Below are 25028 nucleotides of genomic sequence, written 5' to 3' on the forward strand. Positions count from 1 at the left end.
TTAGTTGCATGATAGTAAGCATCAGAAAAGAGTTTGGCTAATGTATCAATCCAAAATAAAGATATTGTCATTTAAGTTGGCTAAAGTATTTTGAACCAATCACAGCAGTTCTCTCTCCGGATGTGCTATAAAAACAATGGCTGTTGCCATGGAGACCGTTTGATACGGCCACGCCCACTCGGTCCTGTCAAACACTAGAGGGAAAAAGCTGTTTTTTTTATCCAAGTTTTATAATATTTATGAACATTGAGTTTCAATCTGTTTTTTTGTAAAACCTTACTGAAACACGCAACTTTGATATCATATATTGATTATTACTCATTTAGACCATGTTTCCAGGGGCTTTAAGTGTCTCCTAAAGAATGTCAGAATGAGTTGATAATGACCAGGGGAATCTAGGCATTTGGCGTATAAACAATAAGATCTCACTCGTTTCTTTCCTTCCTCAAAGCCTCCTCCTCCCCGCTGCTGCGTTCACGTGCAGCTCCAGCCCAGGTCACTGGGTCAGTGTCCTGAGAAGTCTGGATTAAAGCTGCCTGATAAAAGGAAACCTAACTGATAATGGCATGTGAGCTCATTTGCAGACTTGATTTTGCTCTTGCCAGTATAAACACTGTCGCCAGTTGCCTTTGAACCTTGCTACTTTAAAAAAAACTCTCTGTTGTAGTCGATTTCTTTCATCTTTATTCAAAACGAAGGTCCGCCGACAGCATCGTGATTGCTATTGCTATTGCTAGAACCTTAACATAAATGTTATAACTTTTGCTAAACTGCTCCCTCTGTGGCCACATGTGGTAATAGACAAGCAAAATTAGACAAGTTATAATGCCACTGACTCATACTGTCAGGTATATAGCACAATCCGGCGTTTGCTGACATTAGCTACCACTAGGCAACCATAAACTACTTGTCATACCAGACCAAGTAAGGCTGGAAGACCTCCTCTGTATTGAATCGAGAATAAGCTTGTTTCATTGCTTTTAAATTATTTTTTAAGAGGAGGAATGCGTTATTTGTTCTTTTAAAGTGATTTTTAATCTCACCTCACACCATATCCATTCAAGTATTATGTTGCTTAGTTGACAATTTTGTATTATTAACTGTAAGGTAATTAGTGTTAAATATTATTATCAGAGTGAGCTTTGGAGAAGATGATTCCTCGTTAATCTCTATGAAAGTGGTTTTGTTTAGCAGGGTTAAATGTACTGAAGTGCAGCGCTATGTGTGATTGGTTGCTGTCCTGCAGACTAACATCCCATCCAGGTTTGTGCTGGCGTTAGTTTACTTACCCATGTGTTGCAGGTCTGCTATAGTGTGTGTTCTCTCACAGGATGTCCATGCAGTGTGTGTAATGTGTTCAATCTAGCAAGCGTAATGCCCACAGTATGAGCCCCAGGTCTGGTCACATGACATCCAGAAGCAACAACTGAAGGTCAATATTGATTGAATAGTTTCTCAGTTTTTGGACCTTATATCTTAATGCTATAGTATTTTGCATGAGTTGTGTTGGAAAAAATACTAATCATTGAGCGAATATGAACACTTTTCACACTGCAAATGCCATTTACGGTATTTACTGAGTGTAAGCATTGATTAGGCCTTGTATCAGGATCCAGGTGGTTAACCATCTCAGCTTTTTAGCAATTCAGATATGGATTAATGTTTGGAATTTCTAGAATGTAAAGCAATCATTTTGCCCCAAACGTTGACTCAGCAGCAGATTCTCTGGCCACAAATGGCTATTATGACTATATGATGTATGAAGACAAGAGAAAGTAATGTCAATCTAAACTTTTTAAGCATTAGATAGCATAATCCTGCTTGAGATAAACTGTTATATACTGTACCAAGTGAAGCTGTAGCTGAAAATCCCCCTGCATGTAATAAATTCAGCAAGAGTGCCTTTTATTGCTTATGAATTCCACTTATAATTTGTCAGCGAGGAAGAATGCCTTAAAGTTAAACTGCATTAAGTAATTAGAGTCAGGGTCTGAAATTGCTACCTGCTGTATTCACAGTGAGGTTCCGGCTTCCCAACAGTTGGCTTTAGTTAAAGTTTTATAACAGAATCAGGTGAGAAAAAAAAGCAACTTTTACTCCCTCCCTGTGTGTGATGCGCTCTAGGAGGGGGAAGTCACTCATTGGGCTTTCTTGTTTTCGGCTGTGCTGGTTTCCAAAAGAGGCAGGGTCCTCACTTTATGCCTGCTAATTACTCCTTGTCCTCAGCACCAGGTCAAGCATGTGCCCGCAGAGTCAGGCCTCACTTCAGGAAGGTTCTGCAGGAGGAGGAGGATAGGGGGCAGGGAAAAAGAGAAGAATGTTAATCCCACCCCCCCCCCCCCCCCACCCCCCACCCCCCACCCCATGAAAAAGTCCTAATTCAGTGGTCGGGCACCACTCCTCCTGTCAAATGAAGTGGTGCCGTCTGGAGTCACAAAGTGTTTTTACAGAATGTGTGTGGGGGTGTGTGTGTGCGCTAGATATGCACCAATCCACTGTTTTTCAGTTCCGATCCAATTCTGATATCTGGGTTTTGGATATCGGCTGATACTGATACTGTCCGATATCAAAATTATTATAAATGTCTTTGTTGGTGGTGATATGTGTAAGGAAGGATAAAGCTCAAGCAACACGGCGATTCTAATGTAAAAGAGAAAAAAATAATCAAAAATTCATAAAGGTTTAAATGTTTTCAAACCCATTTATTTGACCTTTTTTAAACAGTTTTAATACAGAAGTAGATCAAGACTTAATTCCTTTGCAAGGCTTTGAAAGTTTAAGGAAAATATTTGGGTTGATGCTATTCAAATAAATAAATATCCATACAACATAAAGCTCTAATAAGCTGCTTGCTGTTTCCTCAATCTGAACGTGACAATTAAGTAGGTCTTTATTGTTAAGCAGCAACAACAACTTGCAAAACATTTGATTAGGATCGATTTGTTGATTGGTGGCGTTTTCCGATGAGTGGATTGCAGCTATATCTCACCTGATACCAACATTGGATCAGATTGGTCCCATCCCTACATGTATGTGTGCATTTGTGGAAATCAATGCTAGATGGGGATAGGTGGGGATGGAATGGGATCCACCACAATCTTGGCACTGAGCCGAGAGCAGGATTATGAATCTGGCACTCAAGCTACTGTTCAGAGAAAGAAAGTAAATGTGTGGAAGGGATTGGAACGTGTAGGGACGTAGGGAGGAGGAGATATTTGCAAAACCGCATCGCACCCACTTTTCTCTGTAGCAGTCGACTGTAGAGTAGTAAGTGTCGCCCACGTTTTACAATAACTCACACTTAATCAGACTATAGACTTTTATGAATTAATTATCCTTTACTATGCCACAGCCTCGTCCAACCCATGTCTGACAAACAAAACCATAAAAGGCTCAAAGTTAATTGCTCTTCTTTTTAGTGCATCACATCAAAGATACAGCACTTTTTGCTTACTAAATCCTGAATTTCACTAACAAGTTTCCATCGTACACATGGGTCGACTCGGGAAGACTCAACTGTGGGAGTAGAAGTGGAAAGTTAACACCCCATCTCAGTAGGAGTTTATCTTTGAGGAGTAAACTTTGAACACAAGCACTTCATAGCAATACACATGTTTTAGGAAGTAATGTTTATATCAACCAAGTCCAAATGAATTAATCCTGTGTGATTCCTTACCTTAGTTCAGCTATTCACGTTTTTCCTTAATATAATGTCTTATATTATTGTGTTGTAAATGAATGTAGACATTGGACATCAAAGACTCTGTAGCTTACTGGAGTGATGATGTATTTAGAACACCATAGGCAAAAGGAAATAAGCTGTTTTTATTTACAAATGAAAAAGCTTTCAGAGAGAGCTGAGGCTTAAAGGGTGCGCTATGTTTACAGTATTGCTTTTTTTGTGTGTGTGTGTGTGTGTGTGTGTGTGTGTGTGTGTGTGTGTGTGTCATGCTAAGTTGCCTGAAAGTATTTAAAGTATAGCAGAAGAGGGACATCAGAAGGGCAAAAAGCAAATGTACACAAGACTGTGTCATATAAACAGTTTCTGTGTGTGTGGGGAGAACCTGCCTCTTGGATGTGAGGGCCTGTGGTCAGAGGGAAACGTTTTTTTAAGCATCTAGTGCCAGAGGTGTTGGTCTCCCTAAGGGATCAGCTGTGCTAAGTGGGTAAACATCTCAGCTTTAACAAGGTGGGACTCAGACCCACACCTGTGGCTTAGGATGTGGCCAGGACTGCTTCCGCTGCAGGGTCGACTGCCGGTGAGAGGAATCTATGAATGGAGGTGTGTGAGAACATGTAGAAGTGGGAAGGAAATATAGTTGATAATGTTCGTCGCTCTCTGAAGAGCTTGCCTGGTTTCGTTTCCTCAAAGACAAATTGCCTCGGTTGTTAATTTGTCATCCTATATTTGGCTCTTTACATCATCGCTTTATTGGAGGTAATTTTTTCATTAATTTGGTCTTTCTCAGATGAGTTTCCGATCAGGTCTATCTTTTTCAAGCTGATGTCCGGTCAGAGATATATGATGCTGTCCTTTCACCTTCCTTTCTCTTGTCTCGTAAGCTACTCATTAGCCCTTTCCTCCTGGCTAACCTCTGCGTGACCTGGAGGCCCTGTGGACACTTTTAGATCCATCAGGGGTCCAAGACCTTGGATGCTAACAAATATAGGGAAAAGGAAACTGGGAAATTAAAATGAGCAAGTGGAACAGTTTGATAGTGTAACATACTGACTGGTGGAAGGAAAGAGCAGTTAACAGGTATGGAATGGGGGTTAGGGGGAAGTCCTGATGACAATCGTTTCCTTCCCAAAAAGCCGCTGATCTTCATGGGATTAGTTTGTGTCAGTGTGGATTAGCAAAAGCAACACTCCTCAGCAGGGGTCGTGACACGGTTAGCATCGACTGGATGCTCCTTACAGACCTCCCCCCTTTTCCGGCTTTCCCCGTGGTGCTGAACTGGCTGCTATTATGATGCTGCGATTGTTATGAATACACCATATTGCAGCCTGGGCTTAGGCTCCTGCTGCCCAAAGGAATTTATTTTAATAATTTATCACCGTTCGTGTGTTGTTGTCAACTGCAAACAAATAAAATGGTTGTGGCTTGTTTGAAACAAACGATAAATAGTTTGCCATCAGACACCGCTAATGGATATGTGCTAGTGTTTAGACACTCAGGTGTGAAGACAGACTTCACAAATAAGTGTGAAAGCACAAACAGCATTTGTGACCTTTCTGCAAAGTGACTGGAATGACAGCTAATAAATTGCCTCGTTGACAGGATGATCTTGAAGTACTCTAATGGCTATATGAGTATTATGGGGAGGGGAATTATTTTTTATACCTTGAAAATATGAGGTAATATACAGTATGAAATAAGTTTGTGTACCTGTCACCACCGGAGACTCGAGCAGCAGGGAATCCCAAGGTTGTGTCCATATAAGGAAACAAGGGCATGTGTTTGGGAGGAAAAGTCCACATGAAGGTGAATCAACAGGAGAAGGAAAAGGGAGGCTATGGCAGTTTAGTTCTAGGTCTGAGAATCACAGACTACACTGTAAAATTGAAAAGTTAACTTCTACTTTTTAGAATTCTGAGTATGTAGAACTCAAAACTTGAGTTCCATTAAATGAATAATTATTATAAATTAGGTTATTAATTGGCTCAAATGTAGGCAGCTTTCCTTAAAACTTAAGACTTTTATTCGCCCTCAAAACTCAAATATCTAGTAAAGACAGTTGCCTAACTTTTTAATTTTACAGTGTCACCTCATACGAATGTGGCAGCCTTTACTAGTAGACACTTAACAATGCAGTGTGGGTTTATTCTGACGTGTAAGCTCCATTATTTAGACAGTGGTCACAGTGTTTAACAAGCCTATTCCCATGCCTTGTACGGACTGTTGCTCTGGAACCCACAATGATCAATTGATTTATCTCCCCGGGATCCTTTGCTGTTGGATTTTGGCAGGTTAGAAGACTTGTTTTGGCTTCTACATGAAACATTTGTTCCAAACTGTTTTTTTTAGTATGAACTTTTTTTTGAGCAATTCTGCACTTTTAACAACAATGGCCCAAGATTTTTAGGGATTGTCTACAATACAGTTTTTAACAAGCAGTTTGTTCATCTGCCATGTTGGATTTAATAATGCTAAACTCTAGATTGCTATAGAGTGTTTGTAAATTAAGCTGATGTAAAAGCATCATTGTTCTCTGGGTGCGTAGTTGTCAAGCAAGCAGTGTAACAGATTTCCACCATGTGCATCATAACCTTTCATATTATTATAGACCAATAAGTGTTAACGATGCACAACAAAGCTTCTGATTAATGTCAGGTCAGTCGGAGCAGCATTTGTAACAGAACTACATTTCACATCACTTTCACATCCCATCCATCCTTATTATTAGGGTGTAGCACAGCGCCCAGAGACAAGCTCATTAAATGAACCTCTGTCATCGCGCTGAATGATAGACATCTCCTGGCTGCTCGGTTGACTTTCTGTCCGTCTCTTCATTATGAGCCGATGACAGACAAAGCTGTCTTTTTCTTTTAGACCCTTCGCCTACTTTCAGGCTCCGTCATCCTGTGGTATGCACTTCCAGATATATGAATGTAGTTATCTTTTTTGACTCACGTTAACGCCGGACCGTGTGTGTCCTTTGAAACAGATGGGTGTGGTGCTTTGATTTATATATTTTTTCACAGATGAGCTGCTGCTGGTACAGATCTGTGAGCCTCTGCCTAACATGTCCCCCAAAGCAGTGATACCCCTCTGGACATTCACACGTGTAGAAAGGCATACCTAATAGACTTCCTCTGAGACTGAAAGAGTGAGATGAGATGAGAACATCTTGATTTTTAAATCACCACACACCAAATTGATCTGACTCCAGTCCTCCCACAAAATGCTTTTAACAGACTTTATTCCAGACTCTTGTGTGTATAAAAAGGTATGCACCGTTGTTAAGTGTGTATATGTCTCATTTCACTCGTTGAGTAATCGACTGCTGTCTGCAAACTGATGTTTTTTTTTCAATCGTGTTTTGCATTTGTTGTCAGACAGATGGTTGTTATTTAGTCGATAATAGGATAAAGTAGACGACATGGGATCGGACCGCAGCTTACGATGAGAACGTTATTATTACCGTCTTTTTTTCCACGATCACTGTACAGATGTGGAAAAAGACATGTAGCCAAAGTGTTCTTAAATGGAGACCCTCTGTACAAGAATGTCATTTTTTTTTATACTTTTTTTGTGATATGAGCCTCACGTGAGTCATGTGTAACGACATCCAGCTGGAAGTTGTTGCAGGGTGACGCAGAATGCACAAACACTAGCGCTCTGGCCATTCCCCTTTCCACCTTTCCCAGCCTCCCTTTCACTCTGAGATGGATGGGGGCTATTGAAAGTTTTTTTTTTTTACTTTCTTCCTAAACCATGTGTGTGGTCTCTGTAGCCTGACACTAGCACCGCTGTACCTGTGTGTGGGTTGCCTCTGAGACTCCACATTCACGTCACAGCACACGAACAAAAAAATCCTGCAGAATCCCACGGCATACTTGCTATTGTCTTTTTTTTGGCTCCTGCGTCATAAAATCCTTCTGTTGTACCTCTGTTTATATTCCTCACTTTAGTGTTTACCCTCCTCTAAACCCCCCCCGAAAGCCCCCACCCCCCCGTGTCCTTATGTGACTGTCCCTATAGACATGACCCTTTTTCTGTCCAGACTTTTTCTGGGACAAGGCTGGATGTAATGTATGTCACTGTGTAGCTTGTTGTGTGTGCATCTGGCTGCTGGAACAGCTGTTTTGTCCTGGGTGGTTTTGGAGTGCGAGAGAGTGCGGTTCAGGGTCAAACCCTGTGTCACATTGTTGTGACCCAAGCTTCTTCTGTGGTGGCCTGGTTACAGCCAGGACGGACGGCCTGAAAGTGTGCTAATTGCATGGTTGGGGAGAAAAGGGGAGGCAGCGGTAGATTCGGCATAGGATGTTTGGGTTTTTGCTTTAGCTGTAACCCATGATCATGGTGATCTATAAATGGGCACATCCCCTGTTTAGCGCCTAGGCAGATTACAGAAATCTTCTCCCAACCACAACAGTGCAATCTCCTGCTAGAGTTTCTGAGTCTGCAAAAGAAAATAGAGGGCATGGTTAAAGATATTGTCCATAATCAAGGCTTATTTTATAAGTATAAATACTAGGCTGTATGTTAAAAAGGCTGTTTCTATATATGCATTGTAAAATACAATATGCTACTGCATATGGGCTGTCAATATAGCAATGCGTGCTATGGAGTTCAGACAGAAATCAAGACCATTTAAAGTGCTATTTCAACCCATTTAAAAAAAGCTAACATCCTTTTTCTTTGTGTCATTTCTCCCTCTCAATAGTGGAACCAGCAGACCTCTTGAAGATTTTAGATTTTCCCAGTTTACCCGAGGGTGTTACAAAATCAACGGGTTTGTGCTCACATCGGAGGTCGACGCAAGGACCCGATGTGGCTTACAGAGTATCCAAAGACGCCCAGCTCAGCGCCCCCACCAAACAGCTGTATCCAGGTATGTATCTGACTACACACACTCAGTTACTTCCCTAAATCTGAAAATGAACACCACCATCTCTTTGTTTCTTAGAGCTTTTTCACTCAACATCAAACAGACCACTTCAAAGCCATGTCATTTTTCCCTACTGCACTCCAGGTTAATCACTACAGATGCTTTTCCAAGAGCTTTAACTTTATCTTCCAAGTTATCTCTTCTCCACAGTCTTGCCATCTGTTCGGCTTTATGACCTCTCACCCCATGTCATAGTAAACTGGGATTCTAACATTTAAACGTGTCTGGAAAGCAATTTGTATTGGCTCCCACCTGGCCCGTTCCTTTCCATCCCCTCAAGGTAGCACTTTTATGGCTACTATAACTTGATTATTTATGTCAACTATATCTGTGCTTTACGAGAGTTTAGGCATTGTGCGCTTGCTGTTTCATCTTTCACGCCCTTCTTTATCCTTTACTAAAACATCCACTACGTCTAAAAAGCTTTTACTGTAAACCTTGTTCTCATACAAAGGAATGAGATGAGAGATGTCGAGCTCATCTGGACACCACCTTGTGGTAACTTAGTTAGTCCTGTTGCTTAGTCACAAACATTCAAATGTTTTAAAGATGATTTAGGGATGAGATAAAGATGATGCATGCAAATCCTCCTCCGTGGAAAACGCACACCAGATGCATGAGAAATCCAGCCCTGTAATCCTTGATGCTGGAGGAGGAGCCGGACGATGGAAATGCAGTAAAAAATGAGGGTGGTAGAGTAGAGGGGAGGGGAGTCTGGGGTTCCACTTTTGCCTTGTTCTATTGTGCTGACGTGGCTTTGGGTTACTGCTCTGTGTTGCTTTTTCCCTTCTCTCCTCCCTCTCCGGCCATCTTTCCTCACTCTTTCCTCCTTCCTTCTCTCTTTTTATTTTCCCCTCAAGCGCCATAATCTTTCCCTGTATCATTTCGCCCAGACTGCTGCAGTGTTTTCTCCCTCTGCATTTTGTCTATACTCTGTCTGGTGAGACATACTTGGCTGCCTTTGAGTCAACTAGCCAGTTTCTGAAATAAATGTGATTGGTTTTCATGCAAAGAAATACAGTATAAGTTTAAAAAAATATATATATATAAAATAGAATAATTGTGGTGTGGGTTAGATGCAGAAGAGAGTGAGAAATAGCCCTTCCTGTGTGCAAAGCTTAGATTGGAGGACAGTCCTGTTGTGGTCCTCTGAGACGCTGCATTGGCCTTAGAGGACCTTTGATCCGTATCATGGCTTCTCTTTGGAGCTTAGAAGTAGAGCCACAGGGCTCCTATGGCCAGCATACCCCATCATGCTCTCCAATCAAACAAATACAGTTCACTTTGAAGCTCCATGGCAGCAGAGCCAATAGGAGCCTCTGTGAGGACACACATGCTATAATTACACACAAGCGACTCTGGATCCTCCAAAATAACAGTCCACATAAAACAAAACCAACTTTTCATAACAGGCACCACCACACAGTCTTAAGGTGCAAACGGAATAACTAGCTTGTCTTGTGGTTTCAAGGCCTTAAAATCTAGCAAGAAGCGTCTGTGATGTGGTGCCTGTCTCGCCTCGGCATTAAGAAAACGTACAGCTAATAAAATCCAGAAGGCAGCAGAACTTGTGAGATCATTTTATCCACCTCCTCTTTTTCCCTTAGACTAATTCTGCTACTGAGTTATGACTTTGGCCCGAAGCCTGGAGGTGCAGTTTTGTGCTTAAATTATCAACACATATAGAAAAAACAAAGGGCATGCAAACATGCTCGTTTTGTTATGACCATAAGGTTGGTAATGTTAAAAAAGACAAACAGTTGCTGTGATTGAGAACACACTGGCCCGTGACCCCATAACCACAGAGAGTATGTGATGATGTGTTGGAAAAAGAGCGAGTGCAGACATGCAATCATTAGGCAAACATGTGGAAGGGATGATTCATTTCAAACTACCGAGGCACTGAAAACACAAGAGTTCTTTCTTACCTTTTATTATGTGAATGTGGAGTGAAGACGTCTGCAGCATTTAACTTTTATGCCACACACATGTCATCTCTCCATAGTCTGTCCTCACTCCTCGTCTCTCTGAAGCCACATAAATCTATGAGAAAGAGCGTCCGTGGAAAAATATATACACATTCAAGTTGCCGTGCATTCATGGCTTTGAGAATTTGGGAAGTTTGAGCATTTTTTTTTCACCCACTGTCTGGGTTGTTTGCCATGATGGACAATAGCATGTCACAACCAGCAAGGACAGCTTGAAGCAGTGGCTCCTACTGTGAGCTGTCACTTGGCATTCTGGGCCGCTGTGGCTAGTCAGACAGTGGCGTTCAAATAGCTAGACTAAAAATCACAAGCCGTAAAGGCAATAATGGTCCTGTTGTTAGCCTATAGGAAACTCAGGAGTGACATAGTCCTTGGATTTATTATCTCAGAAATATCCCTATTTTTGGTATTTCGGATAGAGCCTTTTTCAATTTATAAATCAAAAAATACTATGTACAGGTCTTAAAAATGCATTTTATGCATGCTTTTAAGAAGAAAATGTATCAGAGATCAGACAATTTTCAACATTTAAACAAACCCTGCTATGATTATGGGAACTTTAGTTGATGTAAGTGCTTCAGAAGTTGCGATTTTTGAATGAATGACGCCTAAAAAGACAGGAAAATGTAAAAATACACACACATCCATCTTCCTCTCTGTCGCTATGTGTATCTCTTTGTCCATTTTCACACACCAAAAACAGACAGGTTCACGTTGTTGTCTCTGCTGCAAATGTGCAATCCCCATGGAATGCTGCCCGTCTTGTACAGAGCGAAGGATTTGGACACAGTGATGAAAGAGTGACCAATTACACGGACACAGGACTTTTTTTTCCTACCCCATTTACCTGCCTGTATGCACACTGGCAGATGGTAGCGAGGATCAGTCGAAGGGCTGGCACTGCTCTTGCCCCGCCCTGACTTTTGAGACTCTGTAAGTGTGGTGGAGGAATAATTGAGGTGTAGATGTCAAACGCCAAACAGCTTGAAATGGGAGACAGAGTGGAAAACCACTTTCTGTCTATTTTGACTTGTAAATAGGACCGCTCGCTATCAACGCTATCAATGCTGGGGTTCTTCAATAGAATTTTCCCAGGGAAAATCAAAGTTGTAGTGTGAGATTCTAGAGAATGCTTGTTTTCAAAATCAGTGAATTTCTCCTCACTATTCCACTACCTGGCTGTACTGTGTGCACGCTGAAAAAAAAAATCCAGTGTTAATACACAGCCCAGGCTTGGTAACGGGGAATGTTGATAGTTAAGGTGGGCCCCCTTTGTTAACATACCATTTATTTATATACCAGTTCACAGCTGTTTTTTTCAGTGCACACACAATATGGATGGGTAGCGGATCTTGGGGAGATATTAACATTAACATTAATTATTAACTCCCAGGACTTCTGACACCACAGCCTTTTCCATTCCCACCATGTCCATTGTCCACACACACCCACACACACACATACGCTGAACCAGGAATGAGGTATCTCTCATCTGGTGGCCTGAAGTCACGCTTTGAAAGACACATTCCAGAGAAACCCGATCTTTTCTGTAAGACCCCCCTGCCCCACACACACACACACACACAACCACCCCTCCCCGTGCCCTCCCACTTTGCTATGAGGTCCTGAGGAGAGAGGGAGGAGGAGTGCTCAATTTATCTTCTTCATCTTAGGAGAAATATACTGACTCAAACAGTCAAAGTTAAGTCAAATAAACACTTAAATGTACATGTGTTGGACCCTTTATATATTCCAGTATGAAATAAGACATGTAATGGAAGCAAAAAAGACATACATATCAAAATAGACATAAATCTCAAAATTTACATAAATCTCAAAATTGACCAATGCTTGAATAATGTATTTTGCTAGGTTTCACCTTAACTGTGGTTCCAATTTGCTCTTTAAAAAGACTACCCTTGAATTTGAAAATGTATCATTCTCATATCTTTCCTCTGCCCACTTCTTTTGTGCCATGGTGTCCCTTTCACTCCTCAGCTGACCCTTGACCTCCACACAAACAGCCTGTCCTGAGCCAGCGCTGAGTCATTGTCTCTGTGACAGACACGGTTCACGCAACAGGATGGAGTCACAAATTTGGGTGTGCCATATTGACAAACTTATATCTCAATATTTTGAGGGATTTTTCAGATAACGATAATTGACGATATTTTGCATCCCTCAAAAATGCTTAAAAAACAACTTAAAAATGTAGTTTCTAAGCGCTGTGTAGGCTGTTTTGATAGTTTTTTTGCTAAATGAGTGACATACTTGATATTGTAATTACACACATCTTTAAAACAACAAGTAAGATATTATCGTAGGCTTACATTTTTTGCATCATGACACATTCATTTCATAATATTCTGCCCTAAGACTTCATGTATCTGTCACCAAACTTCTCCATGCGAGGGAATACAGTATGAGCCCAGCTGAATTCCTGAGGGAGCACACTGCCAAGGCATGTGCTCCCCGCATGATATGATTTGATGCCTGGCATCAATAAAGGAATCAAAGAAAAAATGCAGGCTAACAGACACCCAGATGCTGACATGGGGAAAAAAGAATGTAAAAAAGTAAAGAAAGTCAATGGATGATGGTGGCAAAATTTGGTACAAGGGCTTCTCTTCTTTTCTTCTCTCCTTTTCTCTTCCTAGCCTCAGGTTTCCACACCACATTCCGTCTTAGGCGTCGTTTTCTCCTCAGCTTCTGATTGGCTATATACAAACCAAAGTGATTCCAGTTTTTAACATTTTCCAGCCCTGTGTCTTAGCATTGTGTAAATGGTGGAAGGGGGTTTGTTGCAGGAGGTGCTACAAAACCACTGCACCCACAAACCCTGCCTCTCTTTTCCGGTTGTCTGGAAATGTCTGCTTTGCGCATACTGAACAGTAATGATCTTCTGCTACTGGAATCCAAGTGGTTTAAACATAATTGGCATAGCTGGTTTCTCTTATCAAAAGTGCTTTCAATAAAGTCAGATTTTTTTTACCCCCTCCAAACCAAAAAAAGATCAGAAATCTCTGTTTGCCTCAAGTGTAGTCTGAACCATCAGCGAGCAAAAACAGTCTCCTCAGATTGCTGGAAAGGCCGCCCTCTTTCTGGGGTCCCGAGTAAACCCCACTAAGGGAAAATCTGTCTGGCAGATGTGCCTCATACTTAAGCAAAATGGCGGACATAGTTGCGGCTGCCTGCACAGCGGAGGCATTTAGATGGGAGGCAACGTGTCTCTTTCTGTATCTTTTATGTGCTTTAATAGCAAATTATTATTGGTATTTCCATTTCCATACTGATGTGTCTCTCTCCCGTAAAATACTTTTCTCCAAAGCTCTGCTGGAGCGACTCGGAGTCTGTTAGGTCGATCAGAGAAGAAGGAAAGGAATGGTTTGAGGGATAGTTCAACAAAGTCTCCCAGGATCACATGCTTTTGTCATTATGCTTCTCATCCTGTGCTTTGCTGGAATTGCTCCACTTTGCACTTTTTAACTTCTAACGGGTTCTTTCCTCTGACCAGCCTCCCCTTTTCAGATTAATACGATTCTGTTACATTTTTTGGGCACTTTTCAAATCCGCTGATGTTTCCTTTTAGTGCTCAAAGTCCATCTTCCCAATTCTTCCCAATCTAAATGATCTTTGTATGTTTTTGGAGTATTTCTTTCCATCAAAAGTAACAATAGCAACTAACATTATCCTGAAACCCAAGAACACTGTCAGTCTCCCTAAAACAATAATAAGATTACACACTTCCTGAGCACAATTGTAATATTTCATTCCTCTTGATGATGATGAATGGTTACAGTGAGGTATAATTCTCTAAAAACTTTTCTCTCTTTCTTTCTCTCTTTCTCTCTCTCTGTCCAACCCACAAATGGTCCTGCCAGGTGATGTGTTCCCAGAGGACTTTTCCATCTTGGCTACAGTGAAGCCCAAGAAGGGCAGCCAGTCCTTCCTATTGTCTCTGTACAATGAACAAGGCATCCAGCAGCTCGGTCTGGAAGTGGGACGCTCTCCAGTGTTCCTGTACGAGGACCACACGGGCAAACCCAGCCCCGAGGACTACCCCCTCTTCAGAGGAGTCAACCTAGCTGACGGAAAGTAGGTGCACTCGTTCAATGTCAATCTCTCGCCAGAACTGCACAGTACGCCTTTATAAACCTGCATGTCCCTGCTTATGGAAGTCCAGGTGTAAAAAAGCAACTGGCAAGCAAATGTCACTTTTGCAATGTGAAACTTTGTTCATTTGTGATGTTGTACATTAAAAGTGGAGATTCTGTAAAACACTTGTCAAAATCACTTTTTGTCATAAAACAGTGAATATATCCTCGCAATCTGCTAGCTGTTCGTTATGAGTTTTTGTGATGAAAAGAATCCTGTCAGTAAACTGGTATGTGCACAAGGGGCTCGGACCAACTCACCAAAGCATTTGGTTCCAACACCTACGGTATTTAAATATTGACAGGCATATTGTCACACTAGCATCAGTACTACTAAAAACACATGCTACCTGTACTTCCATAGCGATACATCTTAGCAAATATCAATAGCATTGTTTCTAGCTACAATGGGTCAGTCCGAGCCACTTTGTTTACATACCTGTTTACAGAGCCTAGACTGTGTATTCACACAGTGCACACACAGTACGGACAGGTAGCAGACAGGGAAGAGATATTCACTGATTTTGACAACAAACATTCTCCTGAATTGCTGACTCCACCTTTAAAATTCTTGCCCATAATTTGGAATGCATCCTCAAGTGTGGATTTTCTGTTTGCAGGCACAGTGTTAAATTCAGTTTGTGTCACCAAATCAATGGCAGTTAAGAAAGTAACAATTAGATTTGGTTTCACCCCAGAAAACAGAATGGAATATATTTAAATTTGAAATGGTAGGCCGAACACAGAAGGGCCTTTAAGTAGTGCGTTAGTGTGTGTAAATGAGGCAGCGTGTAACCCGGTAAGTGTGTGACTAACTTCACGTCCCCTTTTCAGATGGCATCGAGTGGCCATCAGTGTGCACCAGCAAACCATCACCCTCATTCTGGACTGTAAAAAGAAGACCACCCAGAAGCTGCTCCGAAGCCCCCACCCCATCATCGATACCAAGGGAATTATCGTGTTTGGAACTAGAATACTTGACGAAGAAGTCTTTGAGGTATGGCATTGCACTCATGTTTTTTAATCTGTCATTTTATTTATTATGGACTTATTGTGTATTGCTTCAGCTTTTGCTAAGTATTGTTCTTAACAAATACACACTATCCTTTCTATCCTTTTGGTCCAAAAGGAAAAACTAGCGTGCATTTGGTACATTCGTGACTTTGTGAACAAATTGTACAAATTGAGTGGGGTGAGTGAATTGATTTATAGGTTTGACAACCCTATGCAATTTTCATCTCACATTACATGCTCTTTTCAACAAGTCTGCACACCAGTCTCTGTTGGCGATGATAGCCAGGCCAACTTTACTTTGATTTAAAGTCCTTCAGCAAATTAGATAAAAGCAAATTGAGATCATTTGATTCTAACTGAAGTACATACACATGTGACTGTGGCGCGAATGGTCATCCCAAATCTCCATTCTGTGCTTCACTTCGCACGGAATGGGGACTGTGGTAGCGACCACATCCTCTAAGACATGTTATCTAATCCCCTAACCTCTGCCTCCCACCCACACCCCGCATGCACTCAACCCGCAAATCATATTTAATTTAAGGTGCCATATATTCCACATTTTCCACACGAAGACATAATGACAACTCTGCATCTGTTGTTTGCTGTTGTGAAGTTTTGCTTTATTGTGTCAACCCCAGTTCCAACAGATATGTCAAGCTGTCATATATCTGTCTTTGATTTCATGTATGGATTCTTTATCTGAATTGGCTGCAGCAGTTTAGTTTGAAGAGGATTTTTTTCACAAGCTGTGACAGGTTCTCATTATGCGAATGCTTCCCTTATTCCTTCCTTCCTTTTATGAGTATAAATGCTTTGTTGATTGGGATGAAAGATTAATGTTTATCTGGCATAGTGACAGGAAGCCCTTTGGGGTTTATTATAGGCAGAACTGTGAATCATATCATACAATATTTTTTTCTTTTACAGGGAGTGAAACATTTGAACGAGTTTGATGGTTCCTCCTTAAACAGGCTTTTGTGGGGCTATGTGTGGCTCTTATACATGACCTCTGTGAGGGACACACACACACACACAGAGAAGCACAAGGAATAGTGTTGTCTTTGTCCCGTTAGGAGTTGTGCTTGTTTAAAGGGGGATTAGCCTGCGAGTCTGAGGCCCTCAATAATAATTAGTAACAGAGGCTGACTGATGTGACTGATGCTGAGCCAGCTGACCTTTGACCTCCCTGCAGCACAACCAGAATAGACAAAAAAAAATATGACATCACCCCCCCTAACACACACACATTCCCTCAAGTAAGCCATAGGGGAGATAGATATATGATGGGATATAAAACTTAAAGTTCACTCCTTGCCCTCTACTCATTCAAAACCATTAATCCTTGCCACACAACCAAAGCCACATTTTATGTAATAAAATACATTATGTAGGGTACTGAAAATGAATGTATTTTTTTCCAAAATAGTTTTAGATGGTGTTATGAGAGTAGGGAAGTACAGCACTGTCTTTATGTTTCTTGGACACATTTTTAGTTAAGTTTTTGACTTGAACTATTCAATGAGGCATAAATACAAATGTTCTCGGTGGGAACGCTTGAGTATCTGTGTTATAGGCTTTATTTCCCATTAGCCTAATGGCTTCTAGTAAATTCCTCCATGTTGCCAGCGAGATGACTGCATTTATCCGGTACAGTTGTAACTTTGCTGTACTTTCTCGATTGCCCGTGGCGTTACTCGTCATCGGTAGATTGAGGTGATACAGGAACAATTTAAATCAGAGCCGCGATAATAGTCCAGCTGTTACCGTGGGAACAGACATATCGTTTGTGAGAGATGTTTAGAGGCCTCCTGCTGTGTGTCTGCCAGTTTAGGAGACAGGACAGGCTCCATTGCACGCAGAAAATGGAAAATATGCCACATAGTTTCCAAATTATGCTTGGGCTGCACTCCCTGTACTCCCTTTTTTTTCTTCTTCTCCCCCCTCTGTAGTTTAGTCTGTTCCTGTGTTGACTTTTGCCAGAGTCGGTTACCACCAGGAGGTGTTGAGCACGAAAACACACACAAAAAAAAACAGTATTTGATACCATACCGACAGGCCAATTAATACAGTGGACGTTAGAGCCGGGGGTTTCCGGTCAATCTCTTTAGAAAAACAGCATGTGAAAGGGGGAATATCAAAAAAGAGCAAGAGCAGTTTTGAACTTTTCCCTTCACAGAGCTGTTTTTGACGGTTTGTAGATTGCTCTCAAGTTTTTAATTTACAGTAGATTTCCTTGCATCAGAATCAGAATGAGTGGCGTGTTTCTTTTGCCTGTAAAGTTCTTGAAGGACATTGGGCCTTTTCTTTACATACAGCAGTCAGAAGGCAAGTAGTACTTACTGCCAAAGTGGTTTGTGGTTTGGTTTCTGACATGGTTATTGTGGTCGCAGAGAGATCGTCTATAAGTACCATAATGTTTTTTTTCTCTTCTCGGTAGCATGAATAAGAGTACTGTAGTGTGTGCCGGTAAAGACTATGAAGGTAATTAAGGTGATGATTATGTAAGAAGACAGGTATTTTTTTTCAAAAACTGGTAAACAACGCTCATCTTTTGCTAATTAAATAGTAATTACTCCTTCAAAATGACTGTAATGTACATGTTAAAATCAGTCATTAAGAACACATCATCCTTTAGTGAAGTTTGCTATGAGCATAGTGTATTTCCAGTGTATTTTAATCCCTGTTCAGTTGTTCATAAATCAGGGCCTGGATGACACAGATCATCTGCAGAATGTGTCTCCCTGATTTCCGTGTTCAACTGTTGTTTCCCATTGATAGTGCCAAGAATAACTAGAGATAATTTAATGCCCGTCTCTTGGTTCTAAGTAGCGTATACAGTGGAATAAATGGTTGTGGCTGGTTTGAAGGAACACAAACTAGACAGAGGGGCTGCTTGGCTTCACTCTTGAGTCCACAAATCCACAAAAGGAGCTTGAGTGAATCGAAAGAGGGGAGCCTTGCAAAGCACCTTTATCTAGTATGAATGTCGTCATATCGTCATGGCACTTTTTGTCACAGAAAGACTTACATTTGGCACGTTAAAATAGCTAGAGTAGATCAAGGGGAGGTTTTAGTGTTGAGAAAAAAAACAAGATGTTCTTGTTGAGGAGTGGGGGAAACTGGAGCTGTAGGTTTGGGTAGTGAAGGCAAAACTTACTTTTGGGTCAAACTCTGGAAAGAGTGAGGAGCTCGTCTCTCCACTGACGTCAGTCTTGGAAGGGGAGCCATACCACATGACATCATCCAGAGGTTTCCTTGGTATCCGCTGATAGGCTGTTCCAGACTGATGGTCTGAACCAGTGGCAAGGAGGGGGGGTGAACGGCCATGTGTGTGGGAGGGAGGTGATAAATTGGTTATATGTGAAAGTGTGATGGGTTTGAGAAGAAGAGGATTATGGGTAAAATAAATTAAAAATAAGGGATTAGAGCTGGAATTGGAATGAGTGTGGGAGTCGAAGGCAACAATGATAAGCTTAAGAGGAACAGTGCAAAGGCCTGGGAGGCTTTTAATAGGGACCTGGGATGAAGTGGGTTGTGGGGCCTCCAATGGTGCAAGCAGAGCCAGGAAAAAGTAGTAAAAACATGACACACATGAGCTTGATGCTCGTTAAGAGCTTTAATATTGTGATGGCATGATGAGATTTACACATCCTGTTTCCTCATCCTCAGGAGTTTTCCGGCCGTTCGCTCAGCAAGCCTTATTTACAGTTCACGTGTCACTCATCTGAGGAAAATAATGTGTTTACCTTTTGAGGTACTCCCTGATTTACAATGGTTTACAAGTTGAAAGTTGACACCACTTTCCATATTTATTCATATTTTCCGAAATTCTGAATCTTATTTTAAGCCCATTTTGGCCCGGTGTCTGAGGTACGTAGCAGTACAATGTGTTTGCCTGAAGTAGCCAGGCTTTGACTGGGATTTGTTTGTGAAGCTTTTGAATCAGTGGTTCAACACTATTCACTAAAGCACCTAGACCCTTTCTCTTGCAAAAAGGAAGAAGGAAAAAAAACTACCTACCTTGGAAATTTAAATGTGCACTATGCAGTTTCAGAGGACGGGGATTTGATTTCATTTGCAGAACCTGCAGTAAGTTTATGAGACATATTTACTCTGTAATTCTTAGTGTTGAATAATTCTATCGTCATTAATCAAACCAACATTATTTTGAGGAACCTGAAACCAAACACTAGACCAGCATATGTTTTAAAAAAAACTGTGGGCCCTGCAGTTGTAAATGACAACAGTGAAACAGTAACTTTACAGGTAACTTTCTAACTTCAAACAGTGTTTCAGGGATCCAATTTTAGAGGTGTGACCACAAATTAGTCCTTGGCAATATTGTCAGACACATACAACCACCAACCGTTTTGGTTGATTTATATTCAGCAAACTAACTGGACAAGTAGATACCTGAAACACTCATCTTACACACAGTTGCTAGTTTATTGTGTATTGTGATGCATTTGAGATTGATTTTAGGAGAGTTCTGACTCAATGCTGCAATCAGTCCCAGCTGGATTCAGACAGACAGTAATCCATATGTATCTGGGAACATTTTTCTTTGAAGCCTTCGTCACACAATTGATAATCGATCATTACTGCTTCAACTAAAGAAGTTTCAGCTGTAACAATGGAACCATAATTTCACTTTCTAAAGGTGTATTCTGGTGTAGTGTTGTAGTCAACATACCTTGAAGCACCAAAAACGCTTTGCAAAAGCTACAGCATTGAATCATATTGTTAACTTTTCACGTTTGGTTACAATATCTTGTCCGTGCTATATGTCATGCTTGACTGTCAGAGCACACTACTTCTATACAATTCCAACTGTGGAATCGGACGTAGACTTCAGTAGCCCCAGGGAAGATGGAGTTTCCACCATGGGTAATTAAGAGAATTTCCTTAACTCATGTCAGATGTTAGTCTTTCGCCCCCTTATTCCCTCTGTTATTCCTTTACTGTGTCAGCAAGCCCTGAAGTGTGCCCTCAGCACTTTTTTTTTCTACGTAGATTTCAAGCAAATGGCCAAGTCAAACACTGGTAAGAATCTACTGTACCTCTGTTGGATGAAGCCAACCGCTCTGGTTTCCACTAACCCAAAACGAACGGGAAATTGGAATATGGCTGCTGATAGTCCTTAGAGTCGCACAATGTTTAATGTTATACATAAGGGAGTGGGGTTGAGATGATGGAGAGGCCAAGGTTGGGATCCAAAAACAGGACAATGGCAAAGAGGTGAGGGAATGGTTTTATGTACTGCTGGGTAGTGTGGGTAAGTGGGGTGGCAGACGGGTGTGTTGCTCTTGGCAGCTGCTCTGAGCGCTAGGAGTTAGTTACAGTCTGGAGGGGAAAGTGTATGTGGGTGAAAATATAAACTGGATGTCTGGTAAAGTTTTCATTCTGTAAATGTGTTGGAGTGGAATTTCTCTGCTTGATTCTAAACACGTACGTCTGCACGAAAAAAACAAACAAAGACAATGTATATCTGGTTTGTTTGTGTGTGTGTGTGTGTGTGTGTGTGTGTGTGTGTGTGTGTCCGTCCGTCCAATGCTGATTTATGGCCTCTGTGCGGCGAGCTGACCTCTGCAATGTGTTGTTTGGTTTTGGTGGTCAGGTTGGAGTATGCCCAGGCGCTGGGACTGTGCGAGCGTGCCGGTGTGGGCTGGCAGTGGGACCAAGGCCCTGGCTCCCAGCTCGCTGGTGGTGACTGTGTAAATATGTTGTGAAAGTTAACGCGCCTGAAAATGCTCGGACCTCCCAGGGTCTCATCCTGCTGCTCTGTGGGGGCCCCCCTAGTACCTATTTTCCTGTGCTGACATATGGACAGAAGAAAAAAATGATGTGAAACTAGAGTTTTTCTTCTTTAAAGGTGCACTATGCAGTTTTTATGGAAGGGGTGGTTTGTTTACATTTGCAGAGCTGTAGTTAGTGTACGAATTTCTTTTTCTCTTAATCTAATTCTCAGTCTTCTTGAATAATTCTATCATCATCATCAATCACAACAAAATTGTTTTGAGGCACCTGGAACCAAAAGTAAGACTAGAATAAGTTTGTAAACACAACAGTGAAACGTTCTTACTTATTCGAGGGATTCGATTTTCCTGTGAGGAATGTTAATTTATACAGTCATGAGAATATACCTTTAGAAAATGTCCACTTATCTGACACACCCAAAGTTTCATAGTGTACCTTTACGTTTTTCTCTTGTTATTAATTTATTCCAACTCATTCACTGGCCACTGTTTTGTAATGATTTTGAGACCGCACCAATATTGCTTTCCGTCACATGCATCGTACTTTCTTTTTTTTTTTTTGGGAAGAGGGAACACAGTGAACCCGTCCACCCTGCATGATCCTGGCTCAGGTTCAGATGGAGACAAATGTTTGGCTAAATGCTCCCTAGAGCTCTCTCCTGCCCCCACCTGGACACAACCAGAACACCCAGCTGGGATAGGTGTGTGGGGGCAAAAAAGGGTAACAAATTGAAGACATTTTATTAAATTAAATACAGATAGAATGAATTAATCTAACTGTTTTGAAGTGTTATTGATCAGTCTGGATTTACTCTTTTGCACCAATCTAGTCGTACACTTACTCATGAATGCACGTGCGTGTTTTAGTGTGCACATGCAAGTGTATTCAGCAGTTTCTTTCACATGCGAAGGGAAGGAGGCAGTTTGCTTCCCACCACAGGCGGTGGCTTTTTCACCAGGAGCGCGTTGGCCCGGACCAGAGTCATATTTCAGCTGAGTCAAGGGAGATGCTGACAGCCCTGTTATTGTCTGAAAACTGCCTTAAGCACCACTCTCATGTGCCACGTGATGCTCCAGTGTGAGACATGTCACTGTCCTTTCCCAAATAGGAAAGATGATTGTGTGTATTTTTATGGTTTACTTAAGGGTTTGGGTGTGATTGTATAATTCCAGGGGTTATTTTTTCCCTTTGCTGTGTGCTCTGTTTGGGTGTGGAATTGGTGGTGTTTGTGTGTGTGTCTGTGTTTGCATGTGTTGGCATATTTCCCTCTGCTTTTGTGTCAAATAGCAGCTTCTGTTGATGTGACATTTGAGGTGAGGCATAAGCTATAACTTCCTGTTCTTTTGAAGTCTTTGGTTAACCAATCAGCTTTATGGAATTCTGAATTCCTGACTCTGCACCTATTGTAGTTGCGTTGCAGTTTCTCCTGGCATCAAAATATAGAGATGTAGCCTCCATGCACACAGCAATGGAGTAAATATCTCATGCTAATGGGATGCTATACTGAGCAGACCCTTCAGTGGCAGAATGCTAAATGAAACATTTGGCATTGGCATACAGCTGGAGAACAGTATAGGAATATTTACTGCTTCCCTACATCTGTAAAACAGCAGCTTATATAACGCTTGGCACCGGAATCTGTGGAGTGACGTGTGGTGAAAAGAGCAGCTCTGCTGGCTCAAAGAAAGGAAATGAGAACCAGCTTTAGTCCTTGTCATGGGCGCTCAAGACTTTGACAATGGTTTTCCTGTGAAGGTGTACACTTTCCATGGGAACGCATGTGATGTGTGTTTATTTGTAAAATTGGAGGAGGGCGAGGAACTAAGCAAGCATCTTTTTGTAATGGAGCCCATCAAAGACATTTTCAGTGTTTGCAGTTTAAAATTATTCTATATTTATGCATGACTTTTTTGAATCCAATGTTGACTCAAGTCAATGTACTGCTCAGAGAGAATACTGCACAGTTTTTTAGATATTTGCATAATACCTTCTGCCTTTTTCTCAAGTTTGAGAAAATATCCCATGTTGTCATGGTGATGTCTTTACAAACTGATGTGGACGCTGACACATTTGCATCATTAACCAGGCAGAGATGAACTAATAAAGAGACGCTATGAAGTTGCTTTCTGGGAAATGTAGGATCCAGTGTTTTCTGAGCTCCACTCATAATAAGGAATAGAAGTAATTCGCCATTTTCCACACTCAATTTTTTAAGTTGTAACTCTGACTCCCCCTCTAAGTGAAAAATGTGTGTGTCTAACTTCTCCTTGCCTGCCCATCTGAAGTTGTGTTGTGCTTTGCTCAATGCCTTGCCTCCCTTCTTTATAGTCTACAACCTTTAAGACAAAATAAAACTTCACACGGCTGGAACTGCTATGTTGAATTGTCCGATGTAACTGAACACATCTCAACCTACTCGGGTCTACATTCCCTGTCCAGCTCCCCCTCTCACATGCCATTGGCTGTGGCGTTAGCGCAATCAAATGCAGCCATCAGCTTTTCTAGCCTTGATAAGATCCTTAGAACAGCACACTTTTCTTTCGAGGCATGCGCACTCCCTTTCTTTCTTTCTTTCTTTCTCTGTGTACATGTCACACATCATTAAACACATTCTGCCATGGTGCTCTCAGTGCTGCAAAGATGTCCTCATTATAGGTGTTTGATTAATTATGTCATCTCGGTACAATTAGGATCACACCGCTTGTGGTCAGGATCATCTACTTGGCTGACATTCCTTGGGCTGCTCTGGGAGATGAGAAAAGAGAGTAAAGAGAGAGAATGGCATGTGAATAGCAGTTGCAACGCTCCAGAATAGCAAGGGCTGTTTTGTTGTAGTGAGGGGCTTATTATTCCTTATTGAATGTGACCTCATTTCAAACACTGAAATTCCCATCATCCAAAAGTGCAGCTGTGTGCAGCACACAGTCGTGCCAGGATAAGGGAGAGACAAACTCAGACTGAGGCCAAGTCAAGGCTCCTTATTAGGGTCTGGCGGTATGGTCAAAATCTTCTATCACAGATAATAATTTCATATCATGGCTCAACTTCCATCACATTCAATTATTTTCATATTTAATTTGTCTATTAGATAATTTCCATACAAACGAGAAACTGTTGCAAAACATCAGACCAGTCTGACTTCAGTCAGTCAGTCAGTGCAACACTTTTCCGACAGATTTACACATTTTTATTTTGAAAAGCTATCAAAATAAACTAGTGTGCAAATGTTTGATAATTATTTCACTCTAGCTTTCAATTTTTTTCTTTTTCAAGCTTGACATGAACATATTATGTGTAACTTTCTATCGTCGCACCGCACGGTATATACTAGGGGTGTGAACGTTTACAAAAATGTCTAACCGTGTACACGACGGAATTTTTTTCGTGTACCCGGTTAACCGTGACGTCATTGTCCTCGTGCGCCCGCCGTCCTGTAGGCGAGCGCACACACACACATACGCGTTCGCCTGTCATGTGCGCCGTCATTATCGCGCTTC

At 41.5% G+C, this 25028-nt stretch overlaps 1 protein-coding gene across 3 annotated transcripts in view; it reads left to right on the forward strand.

Moving 5' to 3' along the window:
- Nucleotides 1–25028, forward strand: part of col5a1 (procollagen, type V, alpha 1) — a 78416-nt gene that overhangs the window by 9399 nt on the left and 43989 nt on the right. For all 3 annotated transcript variants that reach the window (XM_080047311.1, XM_080047310.1, XM_080047312.1), the window contains exons 2-4: nt 8391–8558; nt 14485–14698; nt 15592–15754. In XM_080047311.1, coding sequence (XP_079903437.1) covers nt 8391–8558; nt 14485–14698; nt 15592–15754 — 545 coding nt within the window. The remainder of the gene's footprint in view (nt 1–8390; nt 8559–14484; nt 14699–15591; nt 15755–25028) is intronic.

Source organism: Ammodytes marinus (assembly GCF_949987685.1).
Source record: "Ammodytes marinus genome assembly, chromosome: 18".
Taxonomy (NCBI): domain Eukaryota; kingdom Metazoa; phylum Chordata; class Actinopteri; order Uranoscopiformes; family Ammodytidae; genus Ammodytes; species Ammodytes marinus.